The sequence below is a fragment of the Nymphaea colorata genome, chromosome 3 (genome assembly GCF_008831285.2).
Source record: "Nymphaea colorata isolate Beijing-Zhang1983 chromosome 3, ASM883128v2, whole genome shotgun sequence".
In the NCBI taxonomy this organism is placed as follows: domain Eukaryota; kingdom Viridiplantae; phylum Streptophyta; class Magnoliopsida; order Nymphaeales; family Nymphaeaceae; genus Nymphaea; species Nymphaea colorata.
In genome coordinates, this window is record NC_045140.1 from 19,359,139 (window position 1) to 19,376,950 (window position 17,812).

A 17,812-nucleotide genomic window follows, 5' to 3' on the forward strand; every position below is an offset into this window, starting at 1 on the left:
CATGGAACACTGTGTTCCAATCTTCCATAAGCCTGCTTAATTGGGGCGGGTCTATGGAACGGTAAAACCCTGTTATTGTTTCCAAATAGCCTAAAAAAGGACCATTGGTGATGGTGTCGTTTATTAAAGAAATTAGACTGGTAAAGGAGTATGAAATCCTCACTTGCATATTGGGCAAGTGATCTTGATGAAAGGAGAACCATTTCCAGATACTGTGTTTTTATCATTCGGTAACAGGAAACAAAGGGTTGTTGCTAAATCTATTACATTTACCTTCGATCCAGTAAAGCACAACCATCAAAGCATATTCAGGATCAGAAGTCAAGTCACTGACTCGTTCGTTAAATGCCTAACAAGGTATCAATTGTCCATAGTACATGCAAAACTTGAAGGAGGGTAATAAGATATTAACTGGATCAGGGTTGAATCCAAATCCATATACATATGGTTTCCTAACTTATTTGTATTGGCATGGTTGCAGTTTTTATCGATCCTTCAAAGAATCCCAAGTCTAATGCATACTTGGCAAACTCAGCGACCGACTCAGGAATAGATTGGGTCCGCCCTAAAGACTAGGCCACGATCCAAGTATTGATCCAACAAATCTAAAAGAAATCAGTCTTGGGTCGTCGGAATCGTTGGATTAACGAACTGGATCGAGATTGCCTGACCACTGTTGATCCAACCTTAAGCAAGAAGTTACAATTTCCTTTGACTTGGGCTGTCTTGTCGACCTGGTTTTCTTCTTCAGACTGGTTCAAATCGCCACATATAATAAGCTGTCGAGGTCGCCTTTCCCCTGTTATCAGAAGCTTCAATGTGGGGTGGAGGGGCACATCTCACTCTCACTGGCGTATTGTTCAAGACTGCCAGGTTTTATATAATATATAACTATCACTAATAAATTTTGATGTTGACTCTACGTAAATTTCTCGTTTCGTTTTATCTTATGCCTATGTTTTATCTCCTCTTGAGTTAATTAGTATACTTTCATGTCACTTGATCTGATTTCTCATTTCAGTAAGCCTTGCTGTATTCACCGTATGTTGTAAGCCTAATTGGGTTCTCATTCCCCCTGTTGGCTCTTCTTTCTTCTACGGTTTAAAGTTATTAGCCTTTTTCAAGTCAGTAATATGGGAGGAAATATTAGTAAAGCATGTCGGTAATACGTCAACAGGAATACACTAGAGATATTTGTGGCCCGACCTGACTGCATCGCCAAGTCAACTTGCTGACCCGCTGACCATGTCATCAGCCAATCTAAATCTGATTCACGGGTTCACCAACTATAGCCTAATGTGTAATGTGTCATATTATTAAAAGGAGGATTAAGGTGGCCCTCCTGTAGAGTGGCTCGCATCTCCTCCTTTTCTCCACCCTCCCTCTTTCATTTTTTTTGGCTGAATGAAGACAATGGCCCCTTCCAAATATCTGACCCTGTAAATCCTTACTACTACGTCTGACATGTGAAAGTAAATAGAAAAGAAATTGATAATTTCTGTAGAAAAAAAAATACCAAAAGCTAACCTAAAGCTGGGGATGCTAAAAGCAACTACAGCATATATGCGAAGAAAGCCTGCATTCAGCAGCACCATTGAGATAATGTGTAATAACCATTAAACCATGTACTTGAATCATATCTTGACCATGTCGAAGCCTATTACAACAATACAAAGCCCAGGTACAAAATAGCTAAGTTACCCAACAAAATTTTTCTGAGGGGAAAAGGAAAGCCTAATCTATTGAACTCCAAGGACAAATGCCCCTATCCCTAAGAGTATAGCACAAATTCTCCTTTCACGTATGCCCCGTCAGCTATTGTCGTAAATAATATTAACTGCATAAAAGTTGAAGCTAAGCATCAAAATTATTTGTGGTTCACATGGTTTACTAAATGCAATATGACAATTTGAAAAATTAGAAAAAAATAAAAGGAATACCAGAGGGAAAGAATTTCCTTTCTTGCACTTCATAGGATCTGCGTTATTCAGAAACTATGTATTAAACTGACAACCAAGTGCATTTCGAAATTTCATTATGTACAGAAGCTGACAAGTTATTATAGCAGATATAGCAAATAGAATATAGACAAAAAAACATGCCACTAAGAGAAAAGCATTCCCATGCTCGTTCACCCTGTATCATGATATTGATGCTTGATTTTGTGCTTCCAATCCATCAACTCCTGAAAGGTGTGGAATTGGCTCACTTCAGAACCTTGGCATCTTCATAAAAAAAGGACCTGGTAAACCAAACGAATTTGAGATTCTATTTATCGTTGTACTCTCAATGTTGAGCTTGAAAAGCCAACAAGATAGACTTCTTCTCTGGACCAAACCATGCAGAATGTATAAGTTTTCCAAATACCCATCATAGGAAGCATGGACAGGTATACCAGCGTCGCCTTTTTCTTAACCAAATCCAAGTTGTCCCTCCAGCAACTGGACATCTCTAGACATGACCGAAAGTGTTCAAGTTTTAATAGAACAGTTTTAGTCCTTGAAAAGGGTACTGGGACGCCAAATGAGGAGAACATACAGATGGTTTTTATTGGGAAAGGATTATTCAGATAAGTTATTCCCCAAATAAGATTTATTTTTGGAAAATAATATTTTATAGAAAATAGAGTTTAAGTCCTTTTGACGGTTATTCAGTTTTTTATTTTACGGCGGCCAATTTTGTATGGTGAATCTAATTCAACCTTGTTTCTTCAGACTTGACACAGAGATCTGAACTAAATCTCTTTTAACCATGTGCAAAGCACATGTTAAGAAATCCAGAACAATCCAGTTGTTCGTGCACCCATAATTTAAGCATCAAACAATCAATTTGTAATGAATCAAACTTCTAACACTTTTGTAACTTTGTTAGCATTAATGCATGTAAAGAAGTTCAAATCAATATTGAGATCAGAGCCATAGGGCCCAATTAGTAACTATGCTATGGACATGGCTTAGTCTATAAAAATTTTTTTATCAAAGTAATCCAGCTCACATTCTTCTTAAGATCAACAAATTTTCAATGCAAAAGCATGAAAAGAAGAATTCAGGTATGACCTTAGTTTTATCCATCTATCTAGTCTTTATGATGAACATGGACATTTCCACAGTAAGCAACTTGTACCTAAGTCTGGGATCTGAATCCAGTCATACCTGGGAAATCAGATGTTGTACAACTGAAACCCACTGAAAGCGACAAGCATATGAGCATTTTTGTACTGCTTTTATTTTCAGGATAAACAATTTTCCCACAATATTAGGTGTGAGGATGAGGAAGGTAAAGGACGAGGTTTACTTGGTATATTTATGTATCACTTTGATTATGCTTAGGAGTTAGGACATCACTAAGGATGAGTAACCTCAAGGACCAACATGACATTACAGAAGATAAGGAAAGAATATTGTCATTGGTGTGTTCGACAATAAGCCATACTGCAGAGATGCATCTGAAAAATCTCAATTTAATATGATAATATCTCTGCAAGAATTACCAAGAACAAAGTCAACTATGATAGGAATGGAAATAAAGTATAAGGACAGAAGTTGCACATGTAACACTAAGAACAATATTAAACAACAAAGGAACAAAATGTGCATATGCAGTTCCATGTATGTGAGAGGCAAAAAGAAGCAGCATATCCATGTCATAGGCATTTTATACAAGCCATTGAACAACAAGCACAAAGCAAATTGTTCTCCTTAATATGCACAAAAATGTAATCCATAATCTAAAATGCCTCCGGTTGTCCTAAGATCAAATGGTGACCATTCATAATTCTTATGTAAGACTAGATAAAACCACTCATAAGGGGACCAAGTTGTAAACAGCTCAATACATGTAAAAATGGGTTGAAATGTTGTTTACCTGCATAGCTTGCAAAGGAGGACGAACGCAGTAGAAATCCACCTAATTGTTTAAACAAGAATTTCTCCAGCTCAATTCCTTAACTAATCATATGCTCATTGCATTTATTCCAATGCAAACTGTTATTTAATGAATTTGTAGTTCTCAAATTCATCATTGTCAGCAAATTTTGGAGATGTAACTTGAGATTTGCCTGACAGCACACCAATGAGAAGTATGACCTACATCTCATACTTCTGTGTTCCCATTGCTAGACTGCTTCATAAGCTGTTACATATATCAAAACAAGCAGGTGCTTGAGAAAACCATAAGAAGTGCCCAATAGAGTCCTATATTTGCATGTACTGATGGCAAGAAAAGTAACTTAAAAGAAAATCAAATTCATTTCTAAAAACAGAGGCATATCACCTTGTAAAAGTACTTTTTTCTTAGCCTCATACCCAATCTTACACATCTCTTCACATTGATTTCAAGCTTCTTGTCATTGAACATCTGCATTATAGAAAAAGGTATTGCCATTATTAGAAATGAAAAAAGAAAAGATATCAAGAGTTAGTTTTTCAGTAAGTATCTGACCACTGCAAAGTTCCAAACATATAAACAGCAATACATTGTTGGGGGACTCTCAACTAAGCATCAACCTCTTGAACCATAGCTTAGATCAGATGATCCAGAAATTGAAATGAAACATAATGACTATAAGTAAATATGGCACCAAAGCAACAAAGCCAAGGATTTGATTTTATAAAGCATATTAGGAGCTAAAAATTGAATAGTCCAGGAAGAGCTTTCACAAATCAACTCAGGAAACTATCAAGAAGAAATGCTGAAGCAGAATCTATCTGTCCTTAAATATCAGAAATATAGCAAAGATTTTCTTGTCAAAGATAAAGAGCTGGGATATAGTTTACCTTTATTACGTCATCCATGGAACAGGCTTGCTTAATGATTTTTGGACGGTTGAGAATCAGGATCGCTGCCACGCAAAAAACAGCCAAATCATCATCCCCGTTCCTTAAGGGTGAAAAGGCAAGTGTGTTGGTCTGCCAATGATGGTTCCTTGTCCAGAAATTACTAGGCTTAAACCCACAAAATGGAATCATGGAGATTGGCCTCAAGGCATCAACCCCACATACAGGTTCTTCTGCATTAGAGTGTGCAGTTGGTGAGTTTTTTGAATGTTGTTTATTGTTTCCATCAGTTGTACATGTTGCAGCATCTTGTGGAAGACGTAAGATGAGTGGATCAAGGCAATTATCTGCTAGTTCACGAGAGGCAGCTTCATCGAAATCTGCAGCCCACATCATCTGAGAAGCAGAACAACCAATGACCATAACAAATAGCACAATGTTTCAAGGGAAAAGAAAGGAGTCTGGAGAGACTGCAAGTAACAAGTAAACAAGATGACCAATATGGCGACATCCCATCTGGATGTAAAATTCATTGAGTTTTAGGTGGAACAGAAAAAATATCCAGAAAAAAAAATTATGACAACTTTTTGTCAATTACATAGAATGTGGTAAAGTAACAAATAATGGTCACATTGAATTAAAGAAAGGAGTTGGTAGCTGAGCTCATAGAGGAAAAAACAAATGTCTCATGTCATTTTTTGGAAAAAACTGAAGTTCCTATATACATTTCCTATATGCATAAGTGAACAGAGTAAAATCCAAGAAACGTGAAAAAGGAAATTACTGTCAAAAACAGAAAAAGAGAAGGTCTGTGAGAAAAGCAACCAACAAGACACTGCAGTAGTAACCAACAAAATATGGTACTGACAAGTGACAACCAATAAAATGTGCTTTAAGTTATGGTACTATTCTCACTAACAGGAAATAAGCACCTGAATAGACAAAAAATGAAACAGATATCCTGCAAAAGATCATTGCAGAGAGAAAGAGAGAGAAATTTCAGAAAAGGTGTTTACAGTCACATCACAAGGCACTAGTCAAAATGTTCTCCCTCATCATGCCTCTGTACTCTGCACCTTTATCTGTACGTTGTTAATTAGAATCATCATTTTCTTTGAGAGTCCACATTCAGATTCTTTTATGTGAACTGCAGGCCAATCACATGAAAAGCATCAAAAACTGTAGAGAATAAAGCATAAAAGTTTCAAAACCTGACGTGCACCACTATATGATTGATTGGGTCCTCTCTGGAGAACTGATACATGGGGGTACTTTCACAGGTGTCCTAGCTTGAAGTTGACGCACTTTAGCAGCAGGTCATGCTTATATATGCTCCTCAATGAATTGGACATATCATGGTTTCATTAATTAGGAAAAGTTCTTTGGTCTGAATTATTTTGTATAAACATTGTTTTTAAAATTTCATAAATTTTATGCACACCATAGGCCAATTGGTTAGATAAAACTTGGAAAATAGAAATGCACATCAAAGCCTCTCAATTTTTCTGATAAGAAGCCATGAAGATTTCTATGTATACCGTTCCTTATAAAACTGAGCACATGAAGACCTATTGCACAATCTCCAATAAGTAGCCTAAGGAGTTATAATTACAAGGACAAATTCAAGAAATACTTGAAAAGAACATTTGCAAAAGTCGACCAAGCTACCATAGATCAGGTCTCCGTGAAGGATATAAAGCCCACCACAAGTAGGCTTTTTCTCTCTGCCACAAAGAAAACCAATTTACCAGTGACTCTCTAAGATTTGTGGTAGCAAAATTAGTTCTCATGTAATGTCGAAACGGCAGTAACACTCACCAACCATAGACAATAAAATAGTAACATATAGAAAATACAAGTTGAACATACTTTGTAACTGGTACATCAAATTAAATGTCAAATCATGCAAACCATCTGTATGGATCAGCAGCATAGGAATTGTAGTATGAAACGTTCCATGATTACAAAACAAATCAATTTTTGAGTAATACAAACCTCCCACATGGAAAGTGCTTCATTGAATGATAACTCCCGACGAAAAAGCACCAGGAGCATTCGAAATGCAAAAAGAAGGCTCTCAGCACCTATCACTGATAAATGAGTGAACATCTCAAAATCTGTTAGTTCCAAGATCCGTCCCAAAGCTTCTAACTGCTTCATAACTCCAGTAGGTCCTTCCATATGGAAATTTTGCCGCTACCATGGCCACATAAGATGATAAGTTGGATACACATTTAAATTGCTTGAAAATGTAGAGATTCCATCAAGAGATCAAAGATTTACCATTCGGCGAAGAAGCATCTCAAAACACCAGAAAGCATCAGCATTGTCCTCATAGAGGATAACAAACGGAGAAAGCAAATCACTCATACCTGAAATCAAATTTAGTCTCCAATAAAATAATGCTAGCTGAGCATGAATATCTAAAGCAACTGTTTTCCCTAAATCATTCAGGAAATAAAAATACAAAAATATGATATTCAACCTTGGCAGTAGCCAGTGGCAGGATCCACCCATGCATAGACAGCTAGAATATCTGACATCCGAGCAATATTTTTTGTGTCCCCATAAAATTCGAGATGACTATCAGTTCTCACTACATCAACCACTGGTATTTCACAAAGTTAGTTTTGGGAATAATGTAATATAAATTTTGTCTATGATGCAAATGGAATTGGAAAAGTGTACAATTTGTTTGTACTTTGTACTGTATGAAAAAGGAAAGGAATAATATAAGACTATATACCAATTCTGTGAAGCGTCCAAAGCCAATCAGCTACCCTCCCCTCATCAGAGATTGCATCACAAGAACCATGTGCATCCGTTATTGTCATTTCTCCATCATAAGGTATTCCAATTTTGTCACAAGAAATTCTCTGACATTCCAAGTTCTTTGCCTGCACCATTTGATGGGCGTCAAAGTTGGAGTCCTCATAACTACTCAATCTAGAATCTAAATTGGCAAATCTTTTATCTTCTCTTATCAAATCTATATTATTATCCATTTGAACATTATGTGCATCTTCATTGTTCACCATCCATCTGGGTTGTGTTACAAATGTAGTTTCTTCTATTTCACATAATTTATCATCCCTTTCGCTCTTTTCGAATAAATCTGTTACAGGCAGAGGTGGAAAATCAAAATATGAATCCGCTGAGTATTCCGATTTAAACATTTCTCCTGTTCTGTAAGAATAGTTTTCATTTGGAGAATCATAACCTGCATAGTCAGTTCTTTCCTTGACACATGCAGTGTTAGCAGAACCACCTAAACAACTTGTTTTATATGCATAATCCATGTCATCATTATTCACTTCATAAGGTCTCTTTATTTCACTTGAAGCATCTTGAGAAGCATCTGAGTTGACAGTATGTATATCTTGGTGTCGATCACAGGACATCTTTCTTACATCCATTATTTTGGAACCAACAGCATATGCAAGCCTGCCAGTACCAACGCTTGAATGCATCATTTGGCATTTCTTGAGTAAATCATTGTACCGCTCCCTGCAATGAGAGGACAGGTTCGCCTTTAAAACACAAAATACACACTATAAAAAACAACAAAGAATTTCTGATAGCTGCTACCGATAGCGAAAGTCTGATAACGGCTAGATTTTTCTCCATAGCCAAATTTTTAGAATAGTCACAATTCCTAGACATTTGCCCAGCCAAATTTTTTGTTAAAGAGAACAAAAGAGAGAATAAGTAAGATATCAACCTACCAGTCTGCATGAGTACGTTCAACCCAAGTCCCTCCTCAAGATTTAAGAGGTATGGAAAGATGATAACAATAATAATAACAATAAACACAATATTGATTCAACTTTTATTGAATGGCAAAAACATGATCAAATTATCTCAAGTAGAAAGAAAAAGAAAATCTATATAACCATCTAACTAGAATTGATAATGTATCTTTAATTTTCAATTATTGATAGTGTATCCCTTAGATTCAAAAACTGAATGTCAATTGTTTGCATATGTATTGCAAAATATGAAACGAGAAACACCATTCACATTTCACAGTATTTTTCTCCAATCTTAGAAAGCTTGTGGAAGCCAATGGCTCTGGAGTAAGAGCGACATAATCTGTTGAAAAAATGTTAATGCCCTAGGAGTATTTATATTATTCTTCTACTACTCATCAGCAACCCCCATCCACAAAAGATAGCTTGTCCATCTCTACCCTGTTTCCTTGTCATAAGCATCCATATTGTCTCGATTTTAGAGTTCTTTTTTCCTCATTTTGGCATTGTACAAGATTGATCAGTTTCTTTTTTAAGCTATTCAATTATAAATTGAGATACCTGTGAGTGCTTACAGAGTTGGAGCAAAAATTGTCACCTTTTTCTAAATGCTTTTAGATGTCAGTTCAAATGGTAGGGACTCTATGTATACTAGTATTATTCTTCCACTGATTGTAACTTCATCGTGTTCTGATAGTCGAGATCGGAGGTCATTTGAAGGATACATCTTTTCTTGCTGATGAAGACCACTGCAGAGCAAAATTTGTTATTTGTGTATGTCAGAACCTCATTTTAATGACATATTCTGTTGTGGTGCCAATATCTTTCTAGAATTTATTCAAAACAATTTTCAGTCGCTATTATCAACCATAGTAATAGTTGAGTAGATGGAGATTATGCAAATGAAAAAGCAGTTACCATGTGGCTTATGGAGAGTGGTTATGGAAACCTGATTTTCTGTTGAATTTTTTTGTGACCTACTTTGTCATATAGTATTTTTATTTAACATAATAATTAAGGATTGGTTTCCCTTTGTCTTCGTCTTAGCATTCTTTATTTGGTAACCTCTGCAATTTATTTTTTTCTGTAGTGAATTTACTTGTAAATTTGAATGTATGTTTTGGAGAATCTGCTATTCATTTTTATATTTCTTATTCTTGCTTCTGAGTTCTGAGTTACATTTCCTGAATTTGCATAAGACAAAATTGGAGATGAAAGCAAAACAGTAGCTGGTGTGGCCCTTGACGTGGAGCCACCACCAACAGCAAAGCAAACACCACTCTTGCTTACCCAAGGGTGGCATGATGCAAGCAGAAATATGTGTAGTAGATTAGAGGCAATGTTTTGCAATCCCTCATTAATGGAGCAGATGCAGGTAGATGACATGTTTTTCAGATAAGAGGCAATATCTTATAGCCAAGAGCAGTCAAGCCACAATTTTTTTTACACAAAGAGCAGTGGCTTAGCATTATTGCACCATTAGTGCAGCCAATAATGGCCTTTTATCAAATTGCCAATTTGCCACCTATGTTGTGTAAAACCCGTTTTTTTCTTACTCTATAATTTCATAGGTAGATATATGTATACTTGGTTGTCAACCTAGGGAACAGTCGGTATTGCTCAACTAGTCATTGACCAATTACTCCCAAATATTAAAAAAAACAAACAAACTATGTTCTGAACCGCAAATGTAGAGTTTCAGTAGGTTTTCTTTTCTTCATAATAGCTTCCATTTAACCTGCCTTCAACTTCTGCTTTCTAATTAGCTTAACCAATGCGCAACCTCTATTTTGTGTTATAATACGTGCGTGTGCATCCTCCATGTGTGTGTAAATCTATGCTTCTAAACATAAATATGTATTTTTGTGCATATATAGAATGTACATATGTAGATATTCTATATTACTCCCTCTCTCTCTCCCTCTCTCTCTCTGTGTGTGTGTGTGTGTGGGTGTGTGGGTGTGTGTGAGACCCTTAGGTACTACACCCATCAGGAATGATCTGGGCGATTGATTTAGTGCAAATGGACAATTGGGAGGAAAAAAAATAAGATAGAGCATTTTAGTTATCTAATATTCATTCATAACATTTGCTCCTTTTTTTCTCAACTGACACTAAAAAAAAAAAAACAAAACCCAAGATTATTTCAGATGGGTCTAGCACCCGAGGGTCTGGCACATACCTGTCTCTCTCTCTCTTATAATCAGTCAACGATGTGGTTGACGTGATTCATATCAATACTCCATGTCTTTTATTACTTTTTTTTCACTTTAAATGTGCTTATGTGCCTCCCTATTAATATTATTTAATTCAACCGGCTTGGACCAAGTAGTTCCAACTAGTCTTTTTCAAGGCTTTGACCAACCTTAGTCTGACTTCTGGTGTTGACAACTAAGCGTGCATAAACCAGTGTCATCCGAATCGAACAATATGGGCTCATATCATGCAATACGTGAAAAACCTATATGATATGCCCATGTATCATAGGTGTATCATTTGTATCATGTGATATGGGGATTGTATCGTATGATACGGGCGATACGCCCCCACATCATACGATACAGGGACAAAACAAATAAAGGGGCTACGAGCCCCTTTTTTCTTACTTTTTCTTAAAATAGCTCCTCTCTCCCACTTTCTAAACATCTCCAAGAGTTGTGGGAGGGGAAAGTTTTGCTAGTTCTCTAGAAAGATCGACCATATGTTGGTGAGGGCATTCCATTTGAATGCATTGAAACAGCCGACGAAGTAAATGAGGATGAAGATAATGATTATTGTGGATTGATGACAATCATGATATTTGGAACTTGGCAGTGAACAAATATATATTGTGAACTTGTGATATATAATCTAAACACTTTAAAATTGTGATAAATGTTTATTATGCTATTCTGCATCTATGATATCACATTTCTAAATGTGTTGTTTATATATTATGGCTTATGAATGATGAATCATGAATGTTCTTTATGTGTGATGAATTCTTTATATGGAATAAGTTTTTCCTTATTTTTTTCCGAATTTTCAATATTTTTCTCTATTTTTTTATTTTTTAGTTAAAAAACTAATTTTATGATACACTACCCTACATTTATGATACACCGTATAGGTTGGCCTAACCGATACACGTTTACACCTTTTACAACGTTGGCATAAATCAAGTTTTTTTTCTATGTGTGCCCTTGTTTGCAAATACTTTAGAGAAGTTAGGGGGCATTTCTGAGGTATTGGTTAACAATTAGTTCATGTCTACACCAAGCCGGTGCCTCAAGCATTTTTTTTGCTTTTCGATAAAAAAATTTTAACAATGACATAAATGATTATGAACCACAGCAACTTAGTGCAACTGCAAACTAATGTCATAAATATAACCCTAGTTTAAAAAAAAAAAAGATGGAAAATTAAAAAAAATGAAAATGAGAACATTGTGATGCTTTTTCAAAAATGTGAAACTAAAGATATTATGTTTTTAGCAAAGTCTTTTTTGTTTGTTCACGTCCTTTCAGACGTCTCAAAAAAAATCATATCTAAAACAGTTTTAGAAAATGTTTTTAATATATTTAAAATTTTTTTGAAATTTTATCCATGTTTCTATAAGGAAATTAGCAGAAAACTCAAATTTTCATAATTTTTTACTATTTTATATTTTTTTTTTTTTGAATTCCCAAGATTTTCCAATAAATAAGTTTCCCAATTAATGCCCAAGAAAAACCTGATGAACACCTGAAAACGATTTTTCTGATAATGGTTGCAAGAAAAAAAAATCATAACCTAATCAAAATTTGTGCACCATTGCCCCTTGTTCGTCCCTAAGTAGTAAAAGCAGCAAAAGTATAAGAGTTAAGAACAATGAACTGGTTCATACCTTCGAGCCATTCTCAGTTGCCACCTATATTCTGCCGTACTGCCTATAGAATAACAACCAAGAAGGAATTCCCAAACTTCTGCTCTTATGGATGGGTCCACACCCTAGTGGTACAAAATAGCATGTAAACAGTAAGGAATTAAGAACTGAAACAATCATGCCCAGTAGCTAGAACTTTCACTTCCATCATCATCAAATATACTAAGGTTTTACTTGCTCACGAGGAAAAACATACATTCAAAAACAATTCCTCAAAAAAAAGGTGGAATTCAAAAAGGAATGGAAAGAAAAACTACATTGTACAAACTACAAAGAATGAAAGCATATGCTCTAGGTGGATACGACAAGGTTATGACGCCTTTTAAATGTCATGGACTGCAGTACATACATGTATTTTGTAGATATTTTCTCATATTTACATATTGTTTTGTATCTTTTGCCTTCTTTTCTTTTTATTCTTTGTAATAAATTAGAATACGACAAAGACATTTTAGTCTGTTCAGCACTCCCAACGGCTATAAGAGGCTCTCTTGCATGTAGCTTGAGGCATTCTTATGTAATGCTTTTACGGATATAATAAAACCTTTTTTATTATCATTTGTCAGTGCATTATATCCCCTATTTACAAATTTCAACACATTGTGACTATTGTGAGCATTAGAAGGGACCATGGTGGTTGTGGTTGTAACCCATATTTTTTTCATCTATTTTCACATGGACATGACTGCGGATGCCTGATTAGCAAAAATGGGAAAAGCATGGCTTGCTTTGTTCCAAGAAATCAAGGAGCTAAAGATATCACCTATAAGTGCAAGCAAAAGGAAATAAGATTGTGAATCAATATTTGGTGCTTGAAATCAACTACAAAAGAAGGTTGCCTTTTTGGTGCCTGTGAGTGACTATGTCCACATCCTAATCAATTGAAGAAGCGAATCTAAGAGGAAAAAAGATCTATATTCAGCTTTGGAATCAAATACCATTCTCCACAAGCTATCATCCTTTACATTAATGAAGTCAGCCGATCGTTATGAGGAGGAACGTAAAATACTGAATACCAAAGATGAAAATGAGTATGTAATAACCGTACCAAAAAACAGAGGTCGTGTTAAACCACATCGGCACCCTCGTTTTCCTAAGAGAAGCAGTAAAGACATGCCTAAAGAAATGATCTCAAAAAGCCACTGGGGCCATGGCCTTTTGTCCATCCTAGTAAAAGAAAGTAAAATTTTCAGTTATGATAGGTGCAGAAAGCAAAACATTTCCCTCTTATTATAGGTTTGCTTCCATGTTCTCAAACTTATAAACAACCACTTTTCCTAGGTAATAGACTACCAAAGAATTTGCACATAACTAGCACTAAATCGTATCCATAGGCTAAGAACCTAACACCTATCACAGGTCACATGGCACACAATGTTCAAAAGTGTACTCTATTTTTTGATCTTTTGTGCTCCCATGAATCCTGCTAAAACCATCCAATTAGAAGGCCATAAATTAAATCAGTAGCATGATCATAGAATGAAGAGGTACCTTTTGCCATCTTCCTCAAAAACCAAAATTTTTTCACAATTCAAAACTTTTCAATTGTCCTCTGGAAGGACAACATAAGTCCACAAATGGCCCCTCAACTTAGTCTGCTCAAATAACTAGGGGCCTGTGATGTTCAACCCCAACGAAAGGGTCAAAAGTTCCTGGAGAGTACAGAAACCTATTCCTTTGAGCAGTGTGATTATAAAATGTTGCTGACAACAGAAACCACTCCTTGCCATCTAATACTGGTTGGAGAAAATCTATCTCTCCATACCAATTAAAATCATATTTGACATCATAGAAAGCTATGGCCTATTTGGACGAGAAAGGACAAACCAGGTTTGAGAAAAACTGGTTTTATCAAAAGAACTCTATAAAACCAGATCCTTGGTCTAACCAGTTTCCAGTTTTAGGCAAATACCCAATTTCACCAAAAGCTCAGTTTTGACACATCGGCGTTCTGGACATGCCGTTATAACCCAATTTTCATTCAAAACCAAGTTGAACACCCAAAGCTTAGTCTGGAACCAGGATTAGAATACCCTCATACAATGTTTCTATCGTGAACTAACGTTGTCATCACAGAGTTCCTATATTCAACATTAAGGAGAATTTTGTTCCTTAGTTTGTAAAATATTTCCCTGTTTCAAATTGAAGAACATCAAATTTTTTTTTGCATCGTCTTAAACAGGAACTTATTGTCATTTCATCCAGATATTCTCTACTCATATACAGCATCATAACAATAATACAATCTGATATTTTGATATTGACAATTATTATGATGAAAACTTCAACAACAATGGCAATTATTACCTTCTATACCTATTGAACTTTCAAATAAGACTTTTGCCATCATGTCAAACAGTGTTTATGACTTTATGTACATGTCTGTTTCTAATTTTTTTTTTTTATTCAAAAGCTTTCTTAAGTTCATAAGCACAATAACCTAATCATTACTCACCCCTAGAATTATCAATTTAAGGATCTTATTGAAACCAATTATCTTTCCATCACTATCAAAAGTAGCATGCCACCTTCCTGGTTTGAGCATTTTTTTCCCCTGCAAAACCAAAAGAAGGCACATTCATTAGGAATAGCATGGATAGTTCAACCATTAATATTCTATGAAAAGGGAAAAATGGAACTGCTACATATTACAAAAGAAAGAAAAGTGACATATGCATTAGATATGACTAAGTTCTTTAAAAGCATAATCACTTCAAACAACGCATAGAAACTACAAAAACCGACCATCAAAGAAGCTCTAGAACAGAGATAGAAAGAAGCCCAAAAAACTTAACTTACTTTTGAAAGCAGCCATTATGGTAAGTATTTGTGTTTTGATGCCCTAACCTAGACACCTTCCGAGTTAACTAAATGGTGAAAAGCAGAGGCAATTTATCGCAAGTTACTATTAAGTTGTAACTTCTTAAACATTAGGAAGTTGTTTGTCAATAAGTTAAAAAGTGGACAGATTTTTGTAAATTTCTTATCTGTGAATGTTTTTATGGTGTGTGTGCGTGTGGTATGCAGTTGTGTCCTGATGCCCCAGCCTGCACCCACACACATACCTAGACACCTTTAGCACAGAAGCTAAGAGATCTGTAAACGATTACATGCCACCTACTCTTGACCGAAGTCCAGTTTATTGGTAAGCAACTATTCCAGGAAACTGAAAGGACTGTGGCCCAGTGAATGCCCTGGAATTATATATATCTGTTTTTCTCTTTTAGCATACCATCACGATTTATAGTTCATAGGTTAAGATTTGTAACAGCTTATAGTTACACTTGATAAACTTCGTACCAACACCATCCAAAAACCAACCAAAAAAATAAAGAAAGCAACACAAACATATACAGAAAATAAAGTAGAACCAAGCCAAAGAGGCCAACTTCCTGTCTCTTTGTATGATTCTATCAAAACCAAAAAAATAAGACAATTGCAGCTTCTTGACAAATAACTGGATTTCAATGGAGGACGAAAACTGCAGCAAGACAAGAAAGCAACCAGAATATGAGGCAATCAGAAAGTAGAACAGAAGGCAAATAGGAGAACACGGGCGCCAACAAGGAATACACGGAATGAACTTAATTCGAATAGAAAAATCCAGCACAAGAACCAATGTAAATATCGGACAGCTTCTAGAAACGGAAAATAAAAATAACAAGTATTTGTTCGCTTTTCCTCCAGAGGCAACACAAAATAGATAGAACTTCACTGTACTTTACTATTTTCATAAGATCGCCATGAGAGAAGTAAAATCAACCCAATTCGGGAAGCATTAAGTGGCAAGGACGAAATACCTTAGTAGGTGAATGCTGAAGGCAGGGCTCTCCAATATCTCGAACGATCGACCCAACCCGCCGAAGATTCACGGCGCCAGCGCCGCACATCCATGGCTTCTCTTCGCCGTCGATGGACATCGCGCCCTACCTCTCCCTGCAGAATTTCCGTGAAAGCTTCGTTCGTCAGTCATCGTAATTCGTCATCCGCTTCATAACAATCAAAACGACAATCCCCGAAACGGTTGTCCGCTTTGTTAACACAGTCGTCATCCTGATCATCCTGTGGGCGAGTTTATCCCCTCGAACTTGGGTAAAATTTAGTGAAATCGAAATGAGCCTTCGGAACCCCAAAGGCGAGGAGATTCACACTAAAAGATATCTCGAATTTTGAATCGAAAGAGCGTTGTCTACGACGATAGCAACAACAGAAAAAACTGGAGAAACCCAAATGCGTTTTTGATCTCCCGATTGATCCAAAGATGCTCAAACGCAAGCAGATCAAGCCGCTTAATCGAGAAATTAAACACGATAAGAAAAATTACGAACAAGAACAAAAGATCACCGGAGGCAATTTGGGATTCAGGATGTTCTCAAGTCCTGAAATGGGCACAAACATTTCGGCCTTCTCGCCATTGCCATGATATTGAATTTACTTTTACTCCCCCTTCCTCTCTCATCAAGTGAACTTTCATGTGCTGCGATGAAAGGCAGATTCTACTTCGCCTTCGGTAAAAAAGGAATGAAAGGGAAATCGAGGACATTTAACTTTCTTGAATCTTGATGCCCCCCAGTTAGAATTACGTCAGTGTCCTCCTCATCGGGTCAGCGAGTGGAACGCTGCCTCCAAGTTTGGTCATCCATCCAACGTGGCCAGCTTCCCTCACCGACAGTTTCGGAACGATGCAGTTCCCCCTTTCAAACGGCAATCGGTAAGAACACCATTCAAAGCCGGGCTAGCACACTATGTGCGAGCCTGCGAGGAGAAATATTTGAACTCGAACGGCCAGGGACGGGGCCGAACAAAGCGTACGTGTTTGATGGCATCTTGTAAGTGGCTGATCATTTTACAAACGAAGCTTTAAGGAGGCGTTTGGTAACACAAACACCAGACGTCTTGTAGAACGCTATTTGAGTGTTTTAGTAAATGTATTTTAAAGATTGAAACAAGTTCACAAACCACAAAGCACAATATTTTGTAAATATGCATTAATCTTTTACATTGATTCATGAAACACTAATACAATATTCTTATTACTCAACGTTTCCTACAAAGCGTTTGATTATGGAACACCATGTTCATAGATCTCTTGCTCACGCACGTTGACATACTCTAAATATTGGATCATGGATGCTCCAATTGTGTATTTTGAGTTGATATAACTGTGTGAAACAAATGAATGGTTACTTTGGTATGGGTAAGTGTGTCATTTGCAATACTCTATTGTAACAATACAATATAATTGTGTAAACAAACGTTGAGCTAAATGTAGATAGCATTGATATGGGTAGTAGTAAACTCTTTTTAATTGCATCGTACTTTTTTTTTTTATTTCATCTTTGTGAGAGTGAAAAAGGAGTATATTGTGACACTATGTCTTAAAC

General features: G+C 36.2%; 1 protein-coding gene across 10 annotated transcripts; it reads right to left on the reverse strand.

The window, feature by feature from the left end:
* Window positions 1–1,562: 1,562 nt before the first annotated feature.
* On the reverse strand, window positions 1,563–16,951 carry LOC116250113 (rab GTPase-activating protein 22-like). 10 transcript variants are annotated; one of them, XM_031623530.2, is made up of 14 exons: window positions 16,773–16,951; window positions 16,229–16,364; window positions 14,884–14,982; window positions 12,390–12,493; window positions 7,996–8,282; window positions 7,522–7,890; window positions 7,261–7,383; window positions 7,059–7,147; window positions 6,771–6,971; window positions 4,776–5,171; window positions 4,273–4,356; window positions 3,865–4,131; window positions 1,941–2,242; window positions 1,563–1,837 (listed from the first exon to the last, which is right to left on the reverse strand). In XM_031623530.2, exons 2-12 carry the CDS (start codon window positions 16,346–16,348, stop codon window positions 4,093–4,095), a joined length of 1,911 nt encoding a protein of 636 aa, XP_031479390.1. In that variant the 5' UTR covers window positions 16,349–16,364; window positions 16,773–16,951; the 3' UTR covers window positions 1,563–1,837; window positions 1,941–2,242; window positions 3,865–4,092. The 10 variants fall into 10 exon arrangements, with proteins under 10 accessions (XP_031479390.1, XP_031479388.1, XP_031479385.1 ...); XM_031623528.2 differs by having other exon boundaries at window positions 1,941–1,978; window positions 2,136–2,185; window positions 7,522–8,282; XM_031623525.2 differs by having other exon boundaries at window positions 1,941–1,978; window positions 2,136–2,242; window positions 7,522–8,282.
* Window positions 16,952–17,812: the final 861 nt, after the last annotated feature.